This window comes from Mycteria americana, chromosome 6 (assembly GCF_035582795.1).
Source record: "Mycteria americana isolate JAX WOST 10 ecotype Jacksonville Zoo and Gardens chromosome 6, USCA_MyAme_1.0, whole genome shotgun sequence".
NCBI lineage: Eukaryota > Metazoa > Chordata > Aves > Ciconiiformes > Ciconiidae > Mycteria > Mycteria americana.
The window spans coordinates 23,783,402-23,809,629 of NC_134370.1; the positions used below are offsets into that span (position 1 = coordinate 23,783,402).

At 39.4% G+C, this 26,228-nt stretch overlaps 1 protein-coding gene across 1 annotated transcript; it reads left to right on the forward strand.

Annotated features, from left to right (window-relative positions):
• Positions 1 to 440: 440 nt before the first annotated feature.
• HELLS (helicase, lymphoid specific) lies at positions 441 to 25,780 on the forward strand. The gene is made up of 22 exons (XM_075505033.1): positions 441 to 594; positions 672 to 793; positions 4,403 to 4,525; positions 5,887 to 5,946; positions 6,435 to 6,471; positions 6,564 to 6,628; positions 7,114 to 7,155; positions 7,942 to 8,166; positions 9,649 to 9,831; positions 10,095 to 10,238; positions 10,865 to 11,061; positions 11,755 to 11,851; positions 12,805 to 12,966; positions 13,483 to 13,625; positions 15,229 to 15,367; positions 16,805 to 16,888; positions 16,991 to 17,110; positions 18,896 to 19,012; positions 19,961 to 20,120; positions 23,220 to 23,316; positions 23,533 to 23,609; positions 25,227 to 25,780. Exons 1-22 carry the CDS (start codon positions 564 to 566, stop codon positions 25,322 to 25,324), a joined length of 2,523 nt encoding a protein of 840 aa, XP_075361148.1. The 5' UTR covers positions 441 to 563; the 3' UTR covers positions 25,325 to 25,780.
• Positions 25,781 to 26,228: the final 448 nt, after the last annotated feature.

Consider the following 26,228-nt stretch of genomic DNA (forward strand, 5'->3'; position numbering starts at 1 on the left):
CCGCTCCTGCTGGCAGAGGGACGCAGGACGACGAAGCCCAAGCAGTTTCATTACGCTGTGCCTGGCCGGCGGCTGCTGACGGTACCGGCCTGCGGCGGCTCTTTCAGGCAGGGCCGTACACGCCTTAACTGAAACGTCACCGCCAGCGCGGCCGAGGCCCCGCAGGCCCAGGGCTCACTGCAGCCTGTGGAGCCCCCACGCTGGACAGGAAGGCCCAAGAGCGCTTCAGCGCTGCGGCCCGGCGCGGGGCACCGGCGAGCAGGGGCGGACCCGAGGAACTGCCCGGGGTAACGGCGGCGCGGCGGACAAAGGAGCGGAACGACGGCCGGCCGTGCCAGGAGCCAAGATGGCCTCCGGGCGGGCCCGGGAGGGGGCGGGGCGAGTGACCTCGCGAGAGCGCCTCCGCCTCTCGCGCGGCTTGGGCAGCGCGCGGTTTTTGGTCTCGCGAGGCGGGCGGGCGGCGCGCGGTGAGGCGGCGAGCGCGGGAGTTCGGTGGGGCGTGCTGGACGGCGGCGGCCGCGCGTGCCGCACCGCCTCGCGCCCAACGGTCCTGGCGCGCGGCCATGCCGGCCCAGAACACGGCGAGCAGCGGCGGTGAGAGCCCGGGGCGGCGGCGGGCGGGGGGCGGCGGCGGCCCTGGGCCCCTGCGGTTAACCGTGCGCTCGTTGCAGAACCGCTGGGAGCGGAGATGGGGGAGCAGGCGGAGGCGGCGGTGATCACGCCGGCCATGCTGAAGGAGGAGGAGCAGCTGGAGGCGGCGGGGCTGGAGAAGGAGCGGCAGATGCTGGAGAAGGTGAGGCGCAGCCCGGGGGCGGCGAGCCCCCGCACGGCAGCTGGGGCTGCCCCGCGGAGGGGGGCTTCCCCCCGGGAGGTTGGGTTTGTCTGGGTCTGAGCGCCGTGCCCCCGCGGCGGTAGTCCGCTCGGCGGTGGCTTGTGGGCCGGGGCCGGGTGTCGTGCAGCTCCTTTGATTTCAAAACAAACAAACGTGAGAGGCTGGTAAAGATCCGGGCGGTGGCTGTGATTCACAAGCGCCTTTGATCATCCGTGGGAGCCTTTTTTTTTTTCATTTTGAAGGCTAACGGTGGACGCTTGCAGTCAGCAAGAAGCTTACTGCATTTTATACTCACATAAGTTTGCAATGAGGAGATTATACCGCTTTACTTCTGTCGTTCCGAGCCTAGAAATCTAAGGTCATGCCTTTAGAGTAAGCTAATTTCAGAAAGGGTAGTAAGTTCACATTCTTCTGAATTTCTATCTGAAATATTAAAGGCAAGGCTTTTTTTTTTTTGCGTTTTCTCTATGTGTAGATAACGCTGTTTTTTCTCTTTTTGCTCCTTATTTTATTAAAAACCTCACCAAACAGACGGCCTGATTAGAGCTCTGCAGGATGCTTCTATAAATACCATTTATCCTTTCCAGAAATAGGCCCGGCTATGCGTTTCTGTTGGTAGCAGGTATAGTTTAAGCAGCTGTTGTCACTGGCAGCTCATTCTCTTTGCAGTGGTGTTTGAAGGCCGCAACTGAACTGCATCAAAGAAGTAGCCTAGGTTAAAAAGCCTAGCCAAAAAGGATCAGTTTTATGCCAGTCGCTTTCCTGGTCTGCTCTTCCCTGCACGCAGTTGTGCAGGCACCCCTAAGTTGAGAGGAGCAGGAGCTGCTTGAGCTGCATTGCTGCCAGAAGAAACATACATGCAGTCGTCCTGAGAGTTGATGTTTGGTTTGTGTACTTCTGTTTGCTTATGTTGCAGGAAATGTAGCCTGCTTGAGGGAAAGGATACATCCCTAACACAAATGACATAATCATTACTACGTTTCATTTCTCTCTTGCTGTGAATGTTTTTGAATGTTGATACTAAGATTTGGTTGATATTAACCAGTCTGTTTTGGAAAGAGAACATGAAAGCATGATGCTTCTAGACTTGTGCTGATACAAATTATCAAGGTATCAGAATGCTATATAAAGTATTGTATTTCAGGCATAAGGAAATATAAGCTTGAAAGAACTCTTCTCTTAAATGCTCTTTTGGGAATTGTGTTTTAAAGAGCTGATGCTGTGACTCAAAATACTTGAGAAATCAGTGTTTGGTTTTTTTCATGTCTTTCAGAGTACTCTCATTTTCCCCTTTTCTGTTAATTACATAGTTTTATATTCAGCCCACAGGAGACTGATGTCTTAAAAATTGAAGCATTATTCTAAGGGCATGAAAAATACAATTTCTAAGGCCTGGAACTAATTTTAGTTACTCTTTCTCTTTTCACTAAGAAAAGTTGTAATTTATAAAGGTATGTTTTTAGGCTGCAGGATTTTGTGATACTGTAGTTGGAAAATAATACTTTATTCTCCCAGAAGTCTCATAATCTTTCTTGCAAACGATAAGTGATGATAGAGCCTGTCTGAACTTCTCTTCAGGTATTCATTGATAAGTCTAAAAATTTGGAGGCAATGCTTTTGGAGGGTAAGGAGGAAACCCCTGTAGAGCAAATTATCTCATTGCACAGGAAGTATTGAGAAAAAGACTTAGAATTTAACTTCTTTCACAACCAACCACTTCTGTAACAATGCTATAATGTGATAGGGCTGGGTGTTTTTGTGTTCTCTCTGTTTCTTGAGAATCCACAGAGCTTACGTCTAGCAAGGGTGTTACTCCAATGTCCTGTGTGCTTCTATCATGCTTTCTCTGTGCTATCTGGGGCCAGTCAGACCAAGGGAAATTACTCATGTCGTTAAACCCAGGCTTACCAGCATCTTGGGGACAGTTGATGTTCTTGAAGCTTCTGGGTTTTTTATGCTTGTCACTTTGGCAAACCCCCTGCCAGGTGATTTCTACAGCAGTTTAACAAAAGAGTCACTTGCTCTTTCTGTGGGCTGATGGCAAAATACCACTATGCAAATATATAAGAATGTAGAATGATGAGAGAGTGGCAATTTTTTTACCTTTTCAGTCAAAAAGGGAGGAAAAACCCACTTTCTTGAGGTTTGAAGATTGAGTCAAAGGACAAAGTGGAGAAATCATAAGAGTTCAATGCTGTTCATATCTTTGAGTTTTCTTTTTTTTTTTCCCCCTTGAAATTTTCACACTTGGTCAAGGGAACAGTCCTTCAGATTGACCAATTAATGGAAGGATGCTGTGTTCACTCCAATAAAAAGTGAGCAATAGCAATTTGCCGAATGAAGTAGTTTAGTTTTAATTATATTCTGTCTTGGCATTGCCATCAAGGGTTGATCTTTCTGAGCCCAGGTACTTTTCATCTGAAGGAAAAAACCTGGACTGGGGAGAGCAGAAGCAAATAAAAACTGTATGGAGAATCATGAGAAGGCAATCTCTTCCTCCAAAGAACTTGTCGAGATAGATCTTATTCTCATAAAAGAATACGGTGGTAGCTACCTGATAAGAAGGACATGGAGTACTGTTTGTGGAAAATAAAGGTGTGATTTCTGGGGAAGAGAAACATGCTCCCTGTTCTCTGTGTCACAGTTTGTCCCATGATTCAGCTAATATCCTTTTTCCCTGCCTGTTATTCTATTTAGTTTCAGAAGATTCCCTTGCCTTTCAGTCTTAGCATGCCCTTCCCCCAGTGTTTCTTCTGAGGGCAATAGCATAGATAAGCATCTTGTAAAGCTCTGCATCTTGCCTTTCTGGGATTTCTCTTGGAGATGCTAATTTATACCATTTCACTTGTCTGATATCTCAGTCTAACAGGCAATGGTAGATGAATGCAGAGGGGTGAATGCTTTTTTACTTTTTGGCGGAGTCTTGATCTGACTTTTAAAGAGTAATTTGCAAACTTTTAAAAGCACAGCCGTGACTAATTCAACAGAAGTTACTTTTAAAAGCATGTGTGGATTTTGTAAGCAAAGCAAGCAGAAGTTACTCTTTCCACACTGGGAATTGACTTGACCTCTGTAAATTAGGCATTATGGTTTTGTAGCTGTCTGTCTTGCTCAGAATGAAAAACTGTACCTTTGTGCAAATGGCACATAGAGGAGTCCCAAATAATACTTGGGAAACTGCTGAATTTTGCCAGGTAGAGGGGTGTTTTCCTCCCACATTTTGCAGGCTGCAAATAAACTTAAATTTCATTTTGCTCTGAATCTATAAATTGGAGTTGAGGCAACTTTGAGTCCTTGAATGCCTTGTGACACTGCACTGGAAGCATGTGTGTTGCAGAGCTCTGTTTACATATGCAAGTGAATGCGACCCTCAGTTACTTTCCTCTTACAGCACTTCATAGGTACATGTGAGTCCATACAGTTGTGAATCATAGATGTATAATGACTGGAAGGGAAAGGTGGTGTGTGTGTGAAACAATTGTAGTTATCCTGTAGAAGAACCCTTCATTATATTAAAAGCATTAACTCTGAATCATCTATAAATACTTGACATCTCTTTGTGTTGGCCAGGCTCGTACTTCTTGGGACAGGGAGTCAAGTGAAATGCGCTATAAGAGGCTTCAACATTTGCTTGAGAAAAGCAACATCTATTCTAAATTCTTGCTAACCAAAATGGAACAGCAGCAACTGGAGGTAGGTGTATTCTTGTCTGCAGTGGGGATTCTTAAGATGGGCTGCCATCTGTTTGGGATTTTTTTGCCATCTGGCTGTTTGAACTGAAGTAAAAATGCTGTTAAAATTGCAATAATAACATGAAAATCTGCTGGAACTACTGCCCAGGAATGAAGTGGTGCTTTACATAATATTCAGAATTTGTTCTACAAGTTAATAGATAAATCGGACTGGAAAGAGCATGAATTATAACTTAAAATCACAGTGTAAAGGTAGCGCTGATACCTTTACAATTCTTCTGTTGGCCTGAGTGCTAGGAAGAGAAAATAATTATTTGAAATAAGAAACAAAGTTTAAGGGAGCTAGAAAACCTGGAGGGAGGATAGAGGATGCAAAGAATTGACAAGAAGGAGGTTTGTGCAGCCTATTTGTGTTAATTATTGAAGACTGAGGATGAGGTGTGTCTTCAGGATGCTAATGTGCGCCTCCCTCAAACAAATTTATAAATTAGAGTGATCTGAGGCCATGGTGTTCCCAAACAAGAGCTTCCATAAAATGATTTGATGTGGTTTATTTTTTTTAATCCATGGGCTGCTGAGTTCATATCTAGCTTTATCTTGACTTTCTTAACTGTCTTTATGGATAAGCTTGTAAGAGTTTATGCTTGAGAGAGAGGGAGAATCTTGGGAAAAGATTCAGGGCAATAATGATCTCAGAAAAGTGATGCTGACAGACTGCAGGATCCTCCTTTCTAAAATACTTTTCTAGTTTAACTGTCAGCTCGAATTCATGGTTATTGCATTGATAGAATGCATGTTTCGGAACTAAGTCTTGCTCCATCTGATAAATACCAAGGTCTCTTACCTCTTTTTCCAGGGTTCTTTTGCTTTCACCTAGTATAAATAGTAGATGGAATGAAAATCTTAAATTCTTCAAGCCATGAAAGCGCTTCTTCCTTAAAGGCATTGTAGGCTACTTGCATTACTTTCTGTTCTGCAATGAACACAAGTGGTAATATGTAGAAGTTAAAGGGGAGCTGCATACATGGGAAACTTACTGTAATAGATGTGATCTTAAGGAGTTTGCAGTTGGGAATATTTTTGTTGGAGTCTTTCTAAATTACTGTATTTAAGCATTTAAAGTGTTTACTGACAAGCAATTCAGAACAGTTGCACTATCTTGTCCAAGTTTTGCTTTATCGTTTTAAACTATGTCAGAATAGAGGCTTTTAGTGAGATTACAAAAACAAAGTCTGTGGAGTGCACAGAACTCTACATTACCAATGTAATCTATGCCTGTTATCACTTCTATAATGGATAGTTCTCTTGTGGGTGTTATTGAAAGGTAAGAAACATGTGAGTGGTTTGGTTTTTTTTTTTTAGGAACAGAGGAGGAAAGAGAAATTAGAAAAAAAGAGAGAGATGATGTTAAAATCTGCCAAGGTAAGATTAACTAGCTATTTTATGCAGCTTTCTGAATAAAAGTCTGACAAATTACAATGTCAATTTTGATCAGGGTAGGTAAACTAAATAAGTTAAATAGCCAGTATTTGACTTGCAGGATCTATCTAGTATACCATATTTATTTTAACCATAAGACTGTTTAAAAGTGCTTAAAAATTGCATACCATGACAGTCATCTTAAGGAGATGTTTCTGACTAATTTATACTAAAGAAAATGGTTTGAATTTGTCTTGAGGATGTTTTTTGTTTTAGCAATGATTGTTTATTCAGCCAAGATACTGAGTAAGTAATGAAAAAGATAAGCAAGAACTTTTTTCGTTGCTGTATTTTTAAAAAATGCTTAATAGTAAAAGTGTTTCAAGAAGCTTTCAAAGGCAATGGTTTGAGGCTGATTACATCTTTTTGTCTGTGTCATGATAGTTAGAGATGCATAAGATGATGAACCTCTTCCTATGTTTATTTTCTAGGGTCAAAATCCAGTTGATGGCAAAGAGGAGAAATCAGGTATTAAGCTTTGCCTTTTGTTAGTACAAGCAATGTGTTTTTAGCTTCTTTAATGTTTGATGAGTTGTATAAACTCAAATGTTATCTTATAGGTGCAAAAAAGAAGAGAGGGAGAGAAGATGGGACATACAACATCTCAGAAATTATGTCCAAAGAGGTAGGCCATAGCTATAAATAGGCTTGTCTGGATTTTTGTAGCACACATTTTAACTGGTGAGGCAATCGCTGTGTGACATCTGTATTTGAGAGCAATGCATTCTCGTATATTGCCATCAGAGATTATCAACTAACAGCCAACAGTAGTCTGTCTGTAATGTATGACTTTTCTAACAAAGATCTATGTAACAAGCAGTGTTGTCAGACCTGTAGAATTCAGATGCCTTTTTTTTTTTTTTAAAGTCTTTGGGGAGGCAAGCTGTGAAGAGACTACATTGCTAGTTGAATTTTCAGTTACCCTTTGTAATTGGAATGCATTCTCTGGTGTGTGGCCTTGTTTAGAGTCACTTGTATGATTAATGATGTTGTATGAAAAGATTTTTAAAGTATGTCCAGGTTCTTCAATTAAAAGATCTCATGAAATAAAAATTGTAGTAGCCTTTAAGGTTGAAAAGCATATAAACATAGTTTTTTCTTTGTTTCCAGGAAATATTATCAGTGGCAAAAAAAAGTAAAGTGGAAAATCAGGTATGTTGGCACATGTTATTGCAGTTTAAATGCGTTAAGCCCAAAGGGAAGGAAGGCTTTTTTATACTTTATAGCATATCTTTAAACTTTTCCTGTAAATAAACGTATCTCTGCTAGATATTGAACTCCTGAATTAGAAGTTTAAAAAAGTGGTGCAAGTGAATGCACTTAAATACTTATTTTCAGAAATCCAAGGTGAAAACTTCAAATTTATTTTTTTTTAAACACTGAATTTGAACGTATTTATACTTTATAGTAGTTTCAAAAATAAAGGAAGTAGGAATTTCCTAAGAAATATTTGTGCTGGTGTATAAGACCTTGAGACACAGTCATTTTTAAGCATTCAAGCATGGAGATAAAAGGTGTGGTCTCTTCTGCTTCTGCTGTAGTTTAAAAGCTACATGCACAGTATGAATTTCTTTCCAACATTCTCTGGAATCCGCTTATAGAAGGAAAATAGCTGCATTAAATGCCAGCTGCTGTGAGGAAGGTTTTAAGTCTGCTTGCTTTTAAGGGTAGAAAATTATAAGCCCACTTCCATTCTAAAGGAGTAAAGAATGTGTATAAGGCATTGAAATTTTGCATGTTGACATCTACCTATGTAGTAATATTAATTCTAAAAATAAATTCTACTCTTGAATTGACAGTTACTCAAAATAAGAGTGTGTCAGGGGCTGGCTTACTTCACTGCACATTAAGACTGGTGTAAATTGGGCAAAAGTATGTCTTAGCTGGGCTTTGATGTGCATTCCACTTGTCACATGTTCCTTGAACTTCCCTGTGTAGGATGAAAGCTCTTCTGACAACCTGTGTCCAGAAGACCTGCAGAAAAATGGAGACTCAAATAGCGTCATTAAGGATAGATTGTGTCAGGCTGTACGACACAGTGCCAAGCAATTCCTTGATCCAGTACGGAAATTTAATGGACAACCAGTGCCTTTTCAGCAGCCAAAGATTTTTACTGGAGGTGTAATGAGGTGGTACCAAGTGGAAGGCATGGAGTGGCTAAGGGTATGGAGCGATCATTGATGAAATTGAATCTGTTGCTGATTGGAAACAGAAATGGAGGGGAAGAGACACTAGAAGTCTGCGATCATAGTTGGTACAGGGAAGGTGAAGAAGAGACAGTTCTTTATGATTTCTCATGATAGGAGAATCTGGTGTTACGAAAAAGTTGTCAAGCAGCAGATATAATGTTTCAGTGTGGGGAGGACATTTGTATTTGTAAATGTTTCTTTAGACTTTCTGGTTGGTGTTTGCCATCTTCCATTTCTCCATGTATTTTCCTGTTCAGCTCAACTGTCTTTTCAGCCTCTCCTTACAAACTCTTTGTGAAAGCAGAAGGACTATGCATACTACTAAGGGACAGTCTTACTATTTTTCTCTCTCAAGGGCTTGAATACCTAGCACATAGGTGTTTAAAGACCCACTACCTTGCAGGCCTGACATGGATGAGTTTTCCATTCTCTGCATCTTGGAATCTAACTAGTAATACTAACACGGTGTTTTAAAAATGTTTTCTCTTTAGCCTTTGAAATAAAAAACTAAAGAAACTTGCCATAAAAATGGCCCACATACATATTTAACTTCCACCCGTTTTTTGCTTGCAAGCCAAATTAGAACAACTTTGCTTTTTAATTATCAGAGCCAGGCAGAACTAATTATCATTCTGCTACTGATCTCATATTTCCCTTAGGTTTTTTCTTTCTTTTTTCCTTCCTCACAAGCATGTGTATCTTGTTTTAACAGGCTTAGGCTGATCTCAAAAGTGAGTGCCACTAAACTCACTCATCCTGTTCTGTCACTGGGAAGTGTGTAGGGAAGACAGGCCTGTTCTGGGAGGGGAAAAAAAAGCTTCCTTGGGCCCTCAGTTATAATAACCTTATGAATCTTTATGAATAGTAGATAAGAGTAGCCAAAGAACACTTCTGTGTCTGTCTTTCTGTTCTTTTGTGAGAGGTTGCTCTGTCACTTGTCAGAATAGGCAGTCTGCACAAAGAACTTTTTGCTGGAGCAGTTGGCTATGTTGGTCAGGAATTGCACCTTTTTTGTATGGTGAAGTAGCTGTGCCTGTAGCAGCTACTTGAACAGATAAAACTGAAACATCAGCACAATAACTTGGTCTTTTACAGGAGGGGAGCTAAGGGAATTCTTTGGAGCTGGGATGAGTAAAAATTTGGGTAACGTGAGCTGTACTTGCAGTTGAAGTGCTTTTTGATTATAACACTAATTTACATCCTTTCCTTTGATACTGTTCTGGTTTTTGCCTCCTAGTGAGGCACTTAATTGGCTAGAAGCACATATACCTACGTATGAATGTCTGGGGTTTACAAGATGCTTGTATTTATTTTCATCATGGAGAAATCTTACTCGTCTGTAATATAAAATGTGTTTAGTAGAGAGGTTCTACAGGTGTTACATTCCTAAAGATATCTATTGTTTTTAAGATGTGTTGGCTATTTTGCATTTACATTTCTTTTTCTGTGTATGCAGATGCTTTGGGAAAATGGTATCAATGGCATTTTAGCTGATGAAATGGGGTTGGGGAAGACGATCCAGTGTATTGCAACAATAGCACTGATGGTGGAGCGAGGAGTCCCTGGTCCATTCTTAGTATGTGGTCCTTTGTCTACTCTTCCAAATTGGATGTCTGAATTCAAGAGATTTACTCCAGAGGTAAAAGAAATGAAGATTTTTCTTTTTCTTCCTTAGGTTTTAAAGAACTAATTATTTGATTCTTATTCTAATTCTTTGCCTTGAAACTTTCTCTATATAGAACATCAGTTTAATTGTAGTTTTTTTATGTGATTACTACACACTGTGCCATGGTTAGCTATGTATTTACAGCCTTCTTGTAACAAAGCTAATTATCTCTACTATCTTCTGTTTAGGTTTAAATGAGTTTAGTTCACCTGACTTCTAAACCTCTTTTTTTTCAGATTCCACTAATGCTTTATCATGGAGCTCAGCAGGAACGTCGTAAACTGGTTCGTAAAATTCACGGGCGACAAGGATCACTGCAAATCCATCCTGTGGTCATTACTTCCTTTGAAATAGCAATGCGAGACAGAAATGCCCTGCAGGTATCTTAAGTTTTCCTGAAAGCCCTAGGACGGGTGGAATGCCTCATCACTAATAGCAATGCTTTTGAATATAGGAAAAAAAAAAAAAAAAAAAAAAAACCAAAACCAAAAAAACCCACATGCTGCCTGTACAACAAGTGTCATACTGTAGCATTTCTATTGGCATTCACTTCTGTTTCCTTGGTAGAAGTGGCTCTGGAATTTTATGCTTAAGAAGTTCTTCAAACAGAACACTATCCAAAGAGTGAAGTAAGCAGATAGTTACAGCATACCTACTCTTTTCATTACCTCTCTGTAGATGATGGTGAAGGAGGCTTGGAGTAAAAGTTAAACTTAGTGTATAAGTATCATGGTTAACATCAGAATGGTTGTTTCAGCGAGATGAGTTTCTTGTAGAAGTTTTATTGTAATCACCTAAGCTTTCTAAATGCAGTCACCGTGAAGGAGATGTATGGCATTAACTGTTTGGACTTAGCTCTTCCAGTCTGCCAAAGTGAGAAACAGTGGTAAATAGAATCTTTGTAACAGGTAGTGTCAGACAGTCTTATTAGTGCTGCTTATCTCATCTGGCACATGTTTTGATGGAGTAAAGCTAAGATTTACTGAAGTATCCTTTCTTTTTGTAGCACTGCTTCTGGAAATACCTGATAGTAGATGAAGGTCACAGGATTAAAAATATGAACTGCCGCCTTATCAGAGAATTGAAAAGATTTAATGCAGACAATAAACTCCTGTTGACTGGCACTCCCCTGCAAAACAACTTGGCAGAGCTTTGGTCATTGCTTAACTTCCTGTTGCCAGATGTGTTTGATGATTTGAAAAGGTAGGTTGCAATCTGATGGTGGAAACTATTCCCCTTTGTTCTGTTTGGGCATTATTGTGACTCTTTAATAATTAAACTTGTATCAGACATGTGAAGAGCTATTTTATGGTATGGTAATTTGGTATGATTATTTGGTGGTAAAGGCTTTGAAATGTGTTTTGCCTTCACACTTAGTTGTTTCAGAAACTAAGGAAGTAATTGTCAGCTCTATGGATAGTGGAAGTTCAACTCAGAGCTAAGATACGAGCATTTTGGGGGAGAGATGTTTGTCTAATCATAAGTGCCTGCTGCTGCTTGAGATTCTCTGAGGTGCCGGAGAAAGCTGTGTGAGGCTGGCAGACATGTGACCCATGGGAGACGGATCCTTTTCTGAAGCAGTAGGTGGTCAAGTGGAATAACGTTGCCAAAACAGTCTAGACTAATTTTGGAAAAAGATATAGACTAGATTGAATATAATAGATCATAGGGAGTATTCCAACTAATACAAGTATTTTTAGCAATCACTTAAAACCTCAAGCATCTGAATTGACATGTATATTTCAGAAATACCTCCTGTTCACCCTCTATTCATGGTGGATATTAGTGCTTTGTTTTTCTTAAATCGCAGGATAAGAGAAGGATAGTATACTTAAATAATGAAGAATAATAGCTATAAAGTAAGCTATGCCTTTTTTTTTTTCTTTGTTTTGATAGCTTTGAATCCTGGTTTGATATTACCAGCATTACAGAAACTGCCGAAGATATTATTGCTAAAGAAAGGGAGCAAAACATCTTGCATATGCTGCATCAGGTTTTCACTTATTCTTTGTGTTGTTTTTTTCATAGTTTATTTCTAACTTTGACCATTGTTATGAAGTGTGTCAAAACCTTGTTTGTGGAGCTGAATTCTTGGCCTGAGGCTTTTATTGTGGCACTTCTGGACTTCCTTAGACTTGTGAGGTGTTGGGGTTTTTTTCAATCTTTACAGCACTTATAAATGCTGAAAGGAACAATATACTTCTTTGATAATGACTCATTTTTTTTCTTGGAACTGAATTGAGTTTAGTCAAACGTAATTGCAGTTGCTTGCTTCTGTTTGCCAAAAGATTTAATTAGTGTATTTATTTTGTTGAAAGATAACTTTGAGGGAATTTATGTAACTTTTAGGTGTGGAACAGAATACCTTTTGACAAACTAGTATAATGTGCCTGTCTTTAAAACCAAACGAACACTCAAACCCTTTTTTTTTTTTTTTTTTAAGGGGGGGTGTGGAAGTAAATGCTTACAGAACTATAATTTTCCCATCATAAGCTGATGGTGAGAGATACAAATTCTATCTTCTAGATATAATTGTTGATGACAATTTATTATTTATTTCAGTTAAAGGCTTGGGGATTTCCTGGAATAAGTTGATTTAAGAAATATAACAATCAAAACGAGCTGTTTCATAATAAAATTACTTTCAGTTAATGAAAATTATTTGAAAGGTCTGTAATGTAAGTTACTACTGCACCCTTATTAAACACTTCAAAATTTTTCAAATGTCAATGGACGTGTTTGAACACATGTATTACCAGCATGTGTGTAAAAGTTTTGGAGTAGGCATCCATATTAAAAAATGAAATACGGAACTCTGCAAATTAACTCCCTTGCTTTAAATTGTCAAAATAGCATTATATCAGTACACCTGTTTGTGTGTGGGTTTTTTTAACTAGTTCTGTTGAGAGCTTTGAGTAATGGTAACACATCTGCTCAACATTTCAGATTCTGACACCTTTCTTACTGAGAAGACTGAAATCCGATGTTGCTCTTGAGGTTCCTCCTAAACGAGAAGTTGTGGTATATGCACCGCTGGCAAAGAAGCAAGAAACTTTCTATACTGCTATTGTAAATCGCACCATTAGGAAACTGCTTGGAAATAATGAGGTATCTACTGATACGGATGTTAGAAATGTGCTTGCTATTAATGGTTTGTAGGCAAAACCACATTGGTATTGCTTCATTACCATTGTAACTAAACCCCCTCTTTGCTTAAATTTTTAGTCTGATCCTTTTGTTATCTGTTTCAATGGCAATTACTGTGACTGGCCTCAGTGGGCACAGAACTAATACAATATGAGTGTACATATGTTCTTGATTACTTGTAGCTAGGAGGAAAAAGAAGACAGTTTTCATAGAGTTGACAGTTTCTGCTGTAAAATCAGTAAGGTACGAATGCAGCTTTTAAAAATCAAGCAGAAGCTTTCAAAATCTACAATTACAGACCTTTAAAATTTGGGCTGCATTTTCTACTTAACAAAACTTAGAGCTGCTGAGTCTAAGTATGCATTGCATGATGCATATCACTGAGACCTCTTTTCAGTATTGAGAATTCTAGGGTCAGCATAGGCCTTTGAATCTGAAGTGATCTGCTGTTGATGGCAACATTATAATTTCCCACAGGAAGAAGTAGTTGAGTTGAGTCCTACAGGCCGACCAAAACGCCGTAGTCGGAAACTGGTTGATTATTGTGAAGAACATAATGGTTCACCTGACGACTTGGAAAAATTGATCAGCAAAATGCAAGAGGAAGTAGAAAAAGAGAGGTGCCTGCCCTAAAAGATTCTTTTTTAATTATTATTATACTGAGTATCTCCCTCATAGTTTGCTTCCAGAGCTTTGCTTATTCAAATTGATCAAGAGGAATGGCATGTTGTAATTCACTGTCCTTGTAGCTTTATGATTTGTTTCTTTGGTTTTACCTAATATTTGCTGGGCCATGATAGCAATGATTAGGTTGTACCATCACTCACTGGAACTCATTAGAGTTATAGTTAACTACAAGACATTTACTCCTAGACCTGTGGCCTTTGCAGGATCTAGCAATAAAATTGCTTCTTGAGTCCCTGTTTTCATTAGTCACAGTCTTATGTAGGTCCTGTGACGATCGTGCTACTGATAATCCATAAAGAGCTAAAATATTCTAGTGTGAAATGTAATTCTTTTGGGCTGTTAAAACATTTTGGTAGTGAAGAACTGTGGCTTCACCAAAGCCTCAAGGTCTAAGATGGTGTTGGGTGCCACCCAGGGAAGAACTACTTCATCTTAGTTATTTGGTAGTTGAAATTTCATTGTAATAGCTTAGGTCCTGGCTACAGCTAGCCATGAGGACAAAGAGCTGAAGAGCTTGGCTTCTTTGCTGGACTTTGCAAGGTTCAGGTAAACCTTTTGTCTCCAATGTCCAATTATGTTCACAGGTATATCATTGTCTCAAAGACAGGACAAGGGATAATGCTGGTGTGCTAACTACAGTTAACTCCTAGGTTTTTGCAGAATTACTCTGGAATACTTGAAGCAAACTTTGCCCTCAAGACTGGAGAAAAGGGAGGAGTTGTTTCCTTGCTAAATTTTGTAAAATATGTGGGCTTAAGCTGAGGCCTGGAACCCAAATGGCCAGCATGGTTATTGCTGTTTTGGTGACAGGCATTGGTCACTTTCTGGTGATTAAGATCAGAGTTGAGGTCCAGGACTGAGGGAGCTGAGGAATCGTGTTCGTTCCTGGGTTTGGCAAGGTCTGTTGGTGACTCTAAATTGGTTGGAAGTCCCTTGGGCATAAGGAAAACCAAGTTAATCTTCAGGGTTGAAATGTATTTATTTTGCTAGATTTTTATTGTAGTCCAGTGTACTTTGCAAGAACAGACACTTAAATATATGTTTGTATTAGTTTTATGGTATGCATGGATCCCTTATGTTGGAGACAGTACTTCGATGTGGAAGAGCTAAATAGCTGTATTCATTGTGAATCCTGCAATGTGTATGTGTGGCCGAAATGGGATAGGCAGAGAGCTGGTTTTGGAATAGCTTATGTATTGTTCCGCAGGAGATCTGATCATTTGTTCTAGAGAAGGCTTGCTTCTGTTCCCTTTTCTGCTGGGTGACTTGCACAAGTTGTTTTTTCTACTTCTGATTACTACTGACTGCCCTTCTGTATTTTAAACCAATAATGGCAAACCCTTGCGCTTGGTGCCAAGTGTGGCACTGAAAGAAGTTTCATCTGGTAATAGCTTTACTAACTACGAGGGATTTTGAGGATGTTTGACACAGCATGTGAATCCATTGCTTGATTTTGTTTTTATTATTTTTTTCTCTTCAGTATCTGTATCGTAAGGTGACACTTTCTGTACTAATAAGATGACGTATCTTTTCAAGGCCAGTGGTAGAAGTGAGCATTCCTATGGATTCAGAGGTGAACCTTAAACTGCAGAATATTATGATGTTACTGAGGAAATGTTGTAATCACCCCTATCTTATTGAATATCCATTGGACCCTGCTACACAGCAATTCAAGGTACGTATTTTAAAAGGATTATGAGAAAAATTATTCCAGGCGTTAAAAACCAATAGGCTGTGAGCTGACGGCAGTAAAGAATGAACTTTTCAATGTATTTGGCATATGGCTCCCCATTGAATTCCAGCAGTGTACTGAATCATTATTTGAAGCTTCCTGCAGCAGCAGTTGTAGAGACCAGTTCAGCCTCTGTGCCCATTTAGCCTTTGGATAGTGTTCTTCATTATGGCAGCGCTCATCTGCTGGGAGGAGCAAAGTTACTGAATTCAAACAGTAGCTGGGTTCCATTGACTCAAGGTGTTTTAGGATCTGCCTCAAGCTCTCCTCACAAAAGTTAATTTTCAAAACAAAAAAATGCTGACCTTGGTTAACTGTTCATGACATAAATTGTACACGCTGCAGGAAGTGCGGTGGTAACTCTTTAAGTGTGAGGTGTTGAAGGGCTGACCAAGTACAACAGAGTCATGTGCCCAAAGAATACAGCATCCTTTCTTCTCCTCAAAAGGGAAGAAATTCCAAATTTTTATCACAAAGGCCAGCTGGTAGTTTAATCTACACAAAGCAGTTGGCAATATAGGAAAAGATAAAGTTATCTGAATTGAAAGAATCTTGAACAACTGGAAGTTGCATGCAAATTCTAAATGCAGGTTTGTGGGCATGTGTAGTCATGTTTCCTGTTCAGTGAGTGATAACAGATTCAGCTGCACTCGGGAGCAAGCTGTTGAAGTTTATCAGTGTAAAGTCAGTGCATAAAAAGCAGATAACCCAGCCTGGGTGATGAGGGGAAATTAGTTAACATGTAGAAAATGCAGACTGCTTGACAGTTGACACCATTTGCAGGAGCTAGTCCCTGCTCAGGAAAATGGATTAGGAATTATCAAGGTAGCTGCTGTACGGCTCAGACCTGAAAAGTTTCTATATCCCTGCTCTTAGCCCATAGCAAGAATTAGATCTAACAAACTCTTGAGCAAAAAAGGAGTCTAAGGTAGCAATGTGAAAACGTGTTCTGTGAACTTCTGTCACTTGGCTGATGTGTAGTAGCTTGTTCAGCAGTGCTTCCATATATCCAGTAGGTGGAAGCCTTGTGCATCAATTGCAAGCTGGGAAAGAAACAACAATGCATTTCCATGTGGAAAAATTAAAATCATCAGGGTTTCTCCTTCCAGAAATGGGATGAAAACTAATTAGTTTGGGGTTTTTTTAATTATTTGGGCATATGAAATTGTGGGAGTTGATTTAGTTTCATCATGATTTAACTGATTCAATGTAGTTTGTGAAAATTAATGTTGCTTCCAATCTTACAGCTTTTAGTTAAAAAGATGGTACAAGCTTGTTTCTGTGAGAAGCTTTCAGACAGCTTTTGTTGGTGCTTCTGAGTCAGGGAAACCTTTGGTATCCTTCCCTCCTAATATATGATTCCCGCTCCCCTGTTCCAAGGTTGATGAAGATCTAGTAAAGAATTCAGGCAAGTTTCTACTCTTGGACCGAATGCTTCCAGAACTGAAAAAGAGAGGACATAAGGTAAAGCTAATAATTTGGGGACACACCACCCCCCCCACCCTCCCATATAGTTGACTCCTTGTGACCAAAAAATGGTATTGAGGAATCTTCCTGGTTTTGTAGGTCTTGTTGTTCTCGCAAATGACTATGATGCTTGACATTTTGATGGATTACTGCTATCTGAGAGACTTCAAATTTAGTCGATTGGATGGCTCTATGACCTACTCGGAGAGAGAAGAAAATGTAAGTAGATGTACATGCCCTTTGAGCCTGTTAGCAAATTCTGCTTGTTCCTGTGACACTGGAATATGATTTCATACAGCCCTTAGCCTTTAATACACAAAAGACATCTATGTTGAAAACTGACATCCTTGCTACTGCTTTAGTATCTGCAGCTCAGAAATACTGAAGCAATGAAATGTGTTACTAACCAATATCTTGGGGTATGCCTAGAATGATGGGTGCTCACGTACTCTGTTGCCCAAATGTGAAGTATGTAATATATCTAGATTGTGGCAGATGCTAATCCCAGTTTTACCCCTGCACGTATTGGTTACTAGCACCCAGGACGGGATGTCAGCATCTATGGGACTGTACTGTAAGTCTAATGCTAAATAAAGTAGATTTCCAGGAAATTAGTTTTTGTACCTAGTGGGACACCTGTAACTTCAGCCTGAAATGGCACGTGGATTTGTTCCAGTGCAATCCTTTGTTCTTGCGTACTTGTAATAGTTTCAAATAACCACAGAATGCCTTGCTATTGAGGCGCGTATTTATCATGAAGAGCCGCCGTGCAGGGTGGTTCTGGAAAACCACCTCTCTGAGGGTTTGCAGGGATGTAAAAGAGCAATGCATATATGAAGGAAGTACACAGGATGTATCTAGGGGATGTGCTGCAATTACTGCCTGGTCTCCAAAGATTGCCCTAGTGTTTATGAAGATATGAAAAAACAGTGGCAGGTGACAGATCATCTAGCTCAAATTGTGCTTCCCTTTGCCTCATTTTTTTCTGTGCCACAGCGTGGCTGAGGAAAACCAAACCCCTAAACACTTAGGTTGCTACTGTTAGAGGTGATTCTTAAAGAGGAAAGGCTAACTAGCAACATGTCAGCAAGCTACAGTGACTTTTATTAAGCTGGTAAAATTGTGTACTGCTGGCTTGCAGGGATTTTTTAGGAGCTGATTGTGTGCCTACCACAGTGTGGTATGGATGTGGATGAGAGAAATCTTCCAGGTCACCAGCTGAAGTTCAGCAAGGCTCTTCCCAGCTCCATGATTTGCTGCTGGTGCTGCAGATGCTGATGTCCAGGAGAGCCCAGAGGGTATGGGGCTTTTGGAGAGCTTGGGTAGCTGCTTCCACCTGGCAGTGGGTTGATGGGTTCTTTTTCTCTGCTGTGATCAAAGTCCTGAAAACTACTATACACTTCCAGTTTTCTACCAGCATATGTGGGTGGTCAGACTAAGTAGACTAGGTTTTGACTGGTATTGCAGACCTGGTAGGAGCTGTGCTGACACTTGAAAACATCTTGCATTGAAAGTAGGCTAGATCCTGAGTAGGAGGCCAGAAAGTTACTCTTAGTTTTGAAGTAAGAGGAGGAGGTATACAGGGTGGCTGGAAGTTACAGTCCAGTTGGCATCAGTATTTTAGATTGTTGCTTGTGTCAAGAAATAGATATGTTTTTAGGCTCTGCCAGCTTGGACTGTGCTCACCTTGCTCATCACTGGATGGTAGGTTATTTGGAGTTGAATGTGATTTGTACCATACCTCACTATAGTAATCTCAACTCTGTGTGTTAGACAACTCATTGACTGGAATCATCAGAGAAGAAAATACAGTTGCTTCACTTCTTGGTCTTGTCCTGTCCCACATGTGTGCAATGTTTCTTAAAGCCTTAGTTCGGCCTCTGACAGTGTGTGCTGTATTTTTATCTGTGTTCATGTTTTTAAACACAGGTGTCTCAAAATAAAACATTAGCTATGTTGTATTTGATCCATCTGCTGGTTTTTAATAGATGAATTCTCTTCCAGATGCGTCAATTCAATACTGACCCTGAAGTCTTCCTGTTCTTAGTGAGTACAAGAGCTGGAGGCTTGGGCATTAACTTAACTGCGGCAGACACAGTTATCATATACGATAGTGACTGGGTATGTTGACAGACTGTTAACCTAGTGATATGTGTCATAAAATGCTTTCTCTGTTGCTGGTTTTGGTAATCATTTACTAACCATAACCCATTATGGTATAGACCATTTCTGTAACTTTAATGAGGTGTTACGTGAAGATAATAGTTAAGTAGTGTATGCAAACATGTTATATATTAAATACACAGCCTCATTTGAAAAGTTCTAGCTTACTGAATACAACATTAGAGTTGGTTTCTAAAACTAGCCTCTTTGCCCCTGAGTTACACCAAAAGCAGGAGGGGTTTGTCTGTTACTGTTGAAGATACATTTCCTTCTTTTGACTTACTATTTAGGTTTGAATGTAGGCGGACCTTCTACAGGTTCCCTGTTTCCAACAGCTGCCATGTTAGTACCAGCCCCTTGAATTTCCTCCTGTTGCTTGCCACATGTGTTTTAGCTAGCTAGGATTCTGCTGCTCCTGTGAGCCTGGAGGCTGGAAAGAAGAGAGGTATGGAAGGAAATGACTGAGGACTTCTGGATCTTCACTTTATTTTAAGACAGCTCTGCTGTTTGCATGACTCTTCAGCTTCAGGACAGCTAAAGGAGCTTCAGAAATGGCTGAAAACATTTTTAATACCTTTTCTTATCCTCCAACAAAAAAACCCAACAAACCTACAACTAACACCCTCGGCTAAATTTGTGATACAAAACATGTCCATCTGTTGAAAACTGCAGCACATAGTGCAGAAGCAGTCCAAGCTAGTTGGGTTACTCTGGCTGTGCAGCTACAGCAGCAGAGCTCGTCATGGACGAGTTTAAGAGTAGAGAGATGTAGACTTCTGTTATACCATGGCTGCCCTGCTTGTTGCTTCTGCTCTGACTCTGAGCTCAGTATTGAAAATGCTGCCTGTGGTATGTCTCTTAAAAAAAGGTTAATGATGTAGCTAACTTGTTTCTTTATTTGCACAGAACCCCCAGTCAGACTTGCAGGCTCAAGACAGGTGTCACAGAATTGGCCAGACAAAGCCAGTGGTTGTTTATCGTCTTGTGACAGCAAATACCATTGACCAGAAGATTGTGGAGAGAGCTGCTGCCAAGAGGAAGCTGGAGAAGCTGATTATCCACAAAAGTTAGTGTCTTTTATGACTTTCTGTAAGCATGTGTTGCTTCTTTAAACCTCTAGAGAGAACTCTTACTGCTCTGTTTTGTGACTGCTTATATTTTTTCTTAAGCGCAAAAAGCTTCATCCTTCCAACAAGTGGCTATATGGTATTACTTTTCAAAATGTATTCTTAGGCACATTGTAGGTAACTTCTGCAGCAAATTAGAGGAAAGCACTTCTAGTATTTCTGGAATTGCCATGTTATGAGTATTCCTTACTAGTAGCTAAGGAAAAAAAGAGGGGTGATGGGACAGTGAGCCTACCTGGAAGAAAAATAGGTAAAACCAGGCAATAAGAGAGTAGAGCTCTGGGCTTGTTGGCAGCTTGTCAGCAAGACGATTGTTTGACCCAAATGTTTTTGGACTTTTAGCATCGAAAATGCTGAGGGTAGATGACAAGTCTGAGTTGATTGTCTTTTAAAAATAAACTTAAATGAACCAGAATATAAATGGAAAAGCAGATAAAAAAATTCTTACTGCTTGCAGTTTAATTTATAACAGTTCTTCATTTGGAGCAATATGCCTACCTAATGACATCTAGAGCAGTGTTTCACGATATGAAGTTTAGCGGCAGATTTTTCCATTTGCACTGGCAAACTTGATTGAGTAGGAAGTGTCGCTATTAAAATTGGTAAAATAAGTAGAGACTACAGAAAGTTGGGGGGTTTCTACTAAACTTGGTTGAGATTGCAAATCCTGGAGCTGTAAAATCACAGTAAAAAATTTCAGCATCCTGTTTGCATCTGTCCTTCTGAATTTAAGAACAGTATGTTATAACCACAGTAGAATAGTCCTGCTTGAACCAGTGCTGAATAGAACAGTGGTCCTTGATTTTATGTGCAGAACAATGGTGATTCTTCTTGTGTTCTTGATTATATAGCTGGTCATACTTAAAAGTCTTTAGAAAGTGATTATGTTGAAGTGTGTCTTTTGGGGGTAAATTTTCTTGTTTGGATCCTATAGAAATCCTGCTTTGCTTCTGTAGCTTATTCTGTTTGTGATATTTGGACAGTAGCTCCCTATAGCATTTTCCAAACACTAAGCTCACTTGAAAAATACAATTCTTGTAACCTGGTATGGCCTTCTGACAATAATTAGCCTTATATTAAACTTTAAAGGAGGTTAAGAACTTCTCATAGTATATTAAAGGGGGGTGGGTGGGTGTTTTTGAGGGCATAAAGGGGCAGAAAGGCCACACCTGTAACTGTCTACTGCATAGTGTACTGCTTGTCAAGCCTAAGCTGTGGTTTGCCTCTGGTTTTGGCTGATGTTAGCTAATCTTTGTTAGATGCTTCCTTAGGCCTAGCTTTAGCCTTTTTCTTTGTAATCTGTTTGCCACTGCTGTCTGACTCTTTGTAGGCATGTTAATGACCAATTTAAGTAAGAAAAAATTGTTTTTTAATTATTTGATTATGGTCCAACCTGAAGTTAAAACCAAAGTGGCAAGACAAGCACACAAAACAGAATGGGCTCTAATAGTAGATGACTGCCATATACTAAAGTAGCAATGGGAACTGGGACTAGTTGCACTGGGAGGAAGCTAAGTGTCGAGTTGGGTCATGCCTTCAGTTTTGCAATAAGTTATTTTGCTAACTATTGGTGATTCATATCTAAATCTTGCAGCTTAGGTAGGGGTGACCCTCCAGGAACCTTTGGATCCACTGTGTAAATGTAAAGGTGATGTAATGGATCCTGTTATTTTGACTATCTAAAAAAATGTTGGAACTTTGGAGGAGTGAATGCGGAAGGCATATTGCAAAGCTTACTTAAGTCAGGCCTTTCAGTGGTATCTAACCGTGTAGGGTGTGTGCAGTACAAGTACTGGAGCTTAAGAACTGGAATTTGTTGCAAAACAGAATGCTTTTTTGGCATCAGCACCAGGTTACTCTTTCTGTCTTGTGCTTCTGTTTTGTTGAAGAAAGTTGCCTAGGAAACTGTATGAGAACCAGCATGATTTTAGTTAAGTTAGAAGATGTCAGACTAAGAGGAAGTGATGGACATAAACTTCTATTTAAAGTGTTAAATGCTTGATAGGGTCTTCTGTGTTTTTCTCTATGTCACTATTATTGCAACCCGAGACCCGTACAGTACTAACTCAATGCCATATAGTTTGTGAAACTGAAAACTAAAAGGGAGAGGCTACATCCTGGATCCTGTGTGTCACAGCAGGAGATGTTAATGGGGAGAGAATCCTATAGCTCAGACCCCTCTGGAACTTGCATCTGATTTACACTTCACAGAGAACCAGTCAGTCCTTGGAGGGAGATGGGAAAAGGTGTGGGGAGGGCTTCTGAAACCAAGATATAGGAAAGAACAGCAGTGAGTGTGATGAAAGGGATCTGTGAAGACTCATTAATAAACTGGGTACATTTTTTTATTAAAAACTGAGGAAACTTGGCACAGAACAAAGCCTTGCCTGTCTCCTTGAAATGTGCAAGACTGAGCTTGACTTCATCTATGCTCAGCTTTAAGTAATAATCTCGTATAATTTTTTTTTACTATTTGGGCTGACATCCAGATGTGTGTGTAGATAGGTGTTAGCATAGTCTCTTCAAGAAACCAGCCTGTGTCAGGTGTATTATTTTGTCATGTCTGTCTAGTCCGTCAAACTGAGGGATGTTCTCTCTGCAAACCACATACCTTTCACTTATTTCCTATCTTGTGGTTAATACTGCTTACTTTGTTTCAACCAGCTTACAATACAAAGGGAACAAACTTCAGCATCCACCATCTAACTTTATTTACAATGTTTTTACTGTAAGTAAACTAATGGCTTTTCTGCTCTGTGTGTGCGTGTGTGCATGTTGAATTGGTGTTTCAATCAGTTCTTCTGCATACTACAGCTAGAAGGTGAAAGGCCTGCATGTAAACTCTTCATGTACCTCTGACTTTTTTCACATTAGGCTGTTAGCGTAAGGTGTGTTTACCTGAGGGCTAAAACAATGAAACATTGCATTAGTTTTGATGTGCAAGAGCAATTTGTTAGATATGTGCATCCAGCATTGATTTAACAATTTACAGAATTTGTTCCTGTCTCTGTACTTTTTAAAATATCTCCTTTCTACAGATCAGTTTAAAGGTGGCAAATCTGGTCTAGCACAGTCAAAGAGCTGCCTGGACCCTCAGGAATTAATAGAATTACTGAAATCCAGAGACTATGAGAGGTATGCAGATTTCATATTTTTCTTGGACTGTGATTTTGTAACTTGCAGCTTGCAAGCAGCTGTCAATAGCTCTCTTGTCTTATTAAGTGGTATGTGGATCTTCATAATGGAAAGAATGTGCTAGGGATTCTGCTATGTGGGAAAACTGACTTGTATGCAATACTAACTGTAACATGCTTTTATCTGTATTAAGAGAGATTATTTCTTCCTCAACAGGGAGGTTAAAGGATCTAAAGAAAAAGTAATCAGTGATAAAGATCTAGAGTTACTCTTGGATAGAAGTGATCTTATTGGTAAGTCAGAGTTTTCATCTGTGTTTTTTTCCTGTTCAACAGTAAATTCATGTTTTGTAAGAGTCTTTATGTATAGAACGCTGCCATAGCTTCACTTCCCTATAGCTGTGTTGTACATCTGAAGAAGGACCCTTTGCTGACATTTCTAATGGGATTTGCTGAAGAAGAAATAACAGAACTTAAACAAAAGTATTGCAGAAAACCACATTCATGCATAGTGTGCCCTGAGCATACTGTGAATGAAAAGCATAGATTAGAAGGTGTTCTGCAAAGGAACTTTCCCTGTAAGTTGCTGTAATTGATCAAAATAGAAATTATTCTCAGAAAAAATTTATTTCAGCAGACTTGTTTAAAAACCTATTTTGATACTATCATAATTCAAAATGTAGTCTAATATTTTTTGGGGAAGAGTTACCATGGCTTGTCAGTGGATCAAATATTTTTTAAAAAAAATTTTTTTTTTTGAGGCTGTCTGCAAATTCTAGCGCTTGTTCAGGCCAAGATACTATAAAAAAAAAAAAAACCTTAAACTTTTCTGATAAAGGAAAAAATTCTTGTCCAGTTCATGTAAACAGTAGATTTAGTATGCTTTTTTTCCTTCAGCATCTTTAGGAGAGAGAAGCCTCAAAGCATAGATACAGAAAAAAATCAGTCATTACAGAATTTAGAAGTAAAAATGATAGCTAGCCTTAAATAAGTGTGATATGTATAGTTTGAGTAAAATAACTTTGCCTTAGGAGAACTGTTGCTATACTTAAAGTTTTTTCCTAGATTATCTAAAGAAATTGTTTTATAGAACTGCTTATTCCAGTTAACTGACTGCTAATGGAGAAAATGATTCTTGATGCACGGATAATATGGTCTATCTCTATCTTTACAAGTTCAGACTGTGAAACAATCTGATTTCTTCTTTCAAGTTGGAGAAGGTGCCATTTATTTTGTGTTACTAGTGTGTATCATATTTATAATGGTTGCTTATTCTCTTTTTCCTGGGCTATGCTAAGCAAAATTAATATATTAAAATTGTCCAAAAATGTTTATACAAAGATATTAGTCTAGCATTATGTACTGAATATTTACTACAGCTAACTGCAGTTAATGCTTTAGAAACTGAAATGCCACCTCCCACCCCTGTAGGCCATAATTACTAAATTTGACATAAAGACAATACTTTTTCATTAGTTTTATATTCACTGGAAGGGCAACGTAGTGATTGCAGTGCTAGGAAAACAAGATGTAGGTCTTTGAACTTTAGAAAAGAATATTGCATAGCAGAGCCATAACTTCCTGTGTTTCTCCTAGTAACTTCACTAAATAGGTTTACTGCATTCTGGTTTTTTCTCAGGAAAATGAGGCTACTGCAGGCAGATTTTAAAACTGCTTATCTCCATTCAGATTTAGCCAGAAGTGTTGGAATTTTTTTTCTTAAAGTACAGAACTGAAAAAATATTTTCAAGCACAAACTTTTAGTAGCAAGCTGTTGATGAAGGAGCAAAATTATTTTTATCAACTTGCTTTCAAATCCAAACAAAAATACATACAACTTTCATGTCTGCAATAGTAAGGTTGCAGACACTTCACCTATTATTATTGATCTTTGTTTTGTTTTAATCCTAGATCAAATGAAGACCTCTGAAAAAATGAAAAAGGAAAAAATGGGTGTCTTCAAGGTCCTGGAAGAATCACCAGATTCCAATGCAGAATGTGTGTTTTAACATGCAAATGTGGCCTGTAGTCTTACAGGACAAACATATGACTGACATCAGATCTTCCAGAGACGTCACTTACATGTAGTGATCCTTTATGCTGACTTTCTTTAAGGCCTTGTTCAAATCCCTCATGTTCTTTCAGTGAATTTTAACATGTTCTACGGTATAATGCAGGTGATAGTTTCATGTTGTAGCTTTGGTAGGCTCTCATCAAGAATTAAGAAAATGAGTATGTTTCACATTTGCAGCTAGCTCTTGTGATCAGTGCAGTGGTAAAAACTGGCAAATTTGTGTAAGAAAAAAAAAATCTTCCTGTGGAAGTCCTAAACCAGTTTTTTTTATATGGTGTCAATTATGGTTTTATTTGGAAGGGGGAGAACATGTGCCTTTGTTACAGCCTATTGTGTAGCTTCTGTTTTTAACTTCTGCAAATTATTTTGATTAAATAAATGTCTGGTTTGTCCTAAAGGTGTAGGGGTTTTAGCATTGCTTCTTAAGTAAGTGAAGCTTATGTAGTGTCCATTAATGCACTCTTTCCCTAGTCATTTAGTACATTAGCCAATCTCACACATTAAAAAACAAAACACCAACCAACCAAAAAAACTCAACCGCACAACAAAAAACAGGCAGCTTGAATGAGCCTAAAAAAACCTAAATTTTTCTGGTGCAGACATTACTTCTGTATTGGCTGGCTTGTCAGCTTGCATAGCTAAGTTGCCAATTTGAAGCATGTGGAGGGGAACTAAGGGTACTGGAAGGGGAAAGTGCAGAATGTCTCTGGGGGTGTGTGTGGATGACTGAGGATGTACTTTCTGGGAAGGGAGGGTTTGAGACTACAGTGGGGCAGAAAAGACAGGTGAAAGATATTACTTACATATGTAGCCTCTACAAAACAGCTGTAAGCAATGGT

What these genes read in the sequence shown, in the direction of transcription:
- HELLS (XM_075505033.1), top strand. Translation starts at nt 564, where the DNA reads ATGCCGGCCCAGAACACGGCGAGCAGCGGCG. An exon ending in GTGTTTGATGATTTGAAAAG is followed by an intron (nt 11,062 to 11,754) that starts GTAGGTTGCAAT and finishes TTGTTTTGATAG; the next exon opens with CTTTGAATCCTGGTTTGATA. An exon ending in TGAAAAAGAGAGGACATAAG is followed by an intron (nt 16,889 to 16,990) that starts GTAAAGCTAATA and finishes CTGGTTTTGTAG; the next exon opens with GTCTTGTTGTTCTCGCAAAT.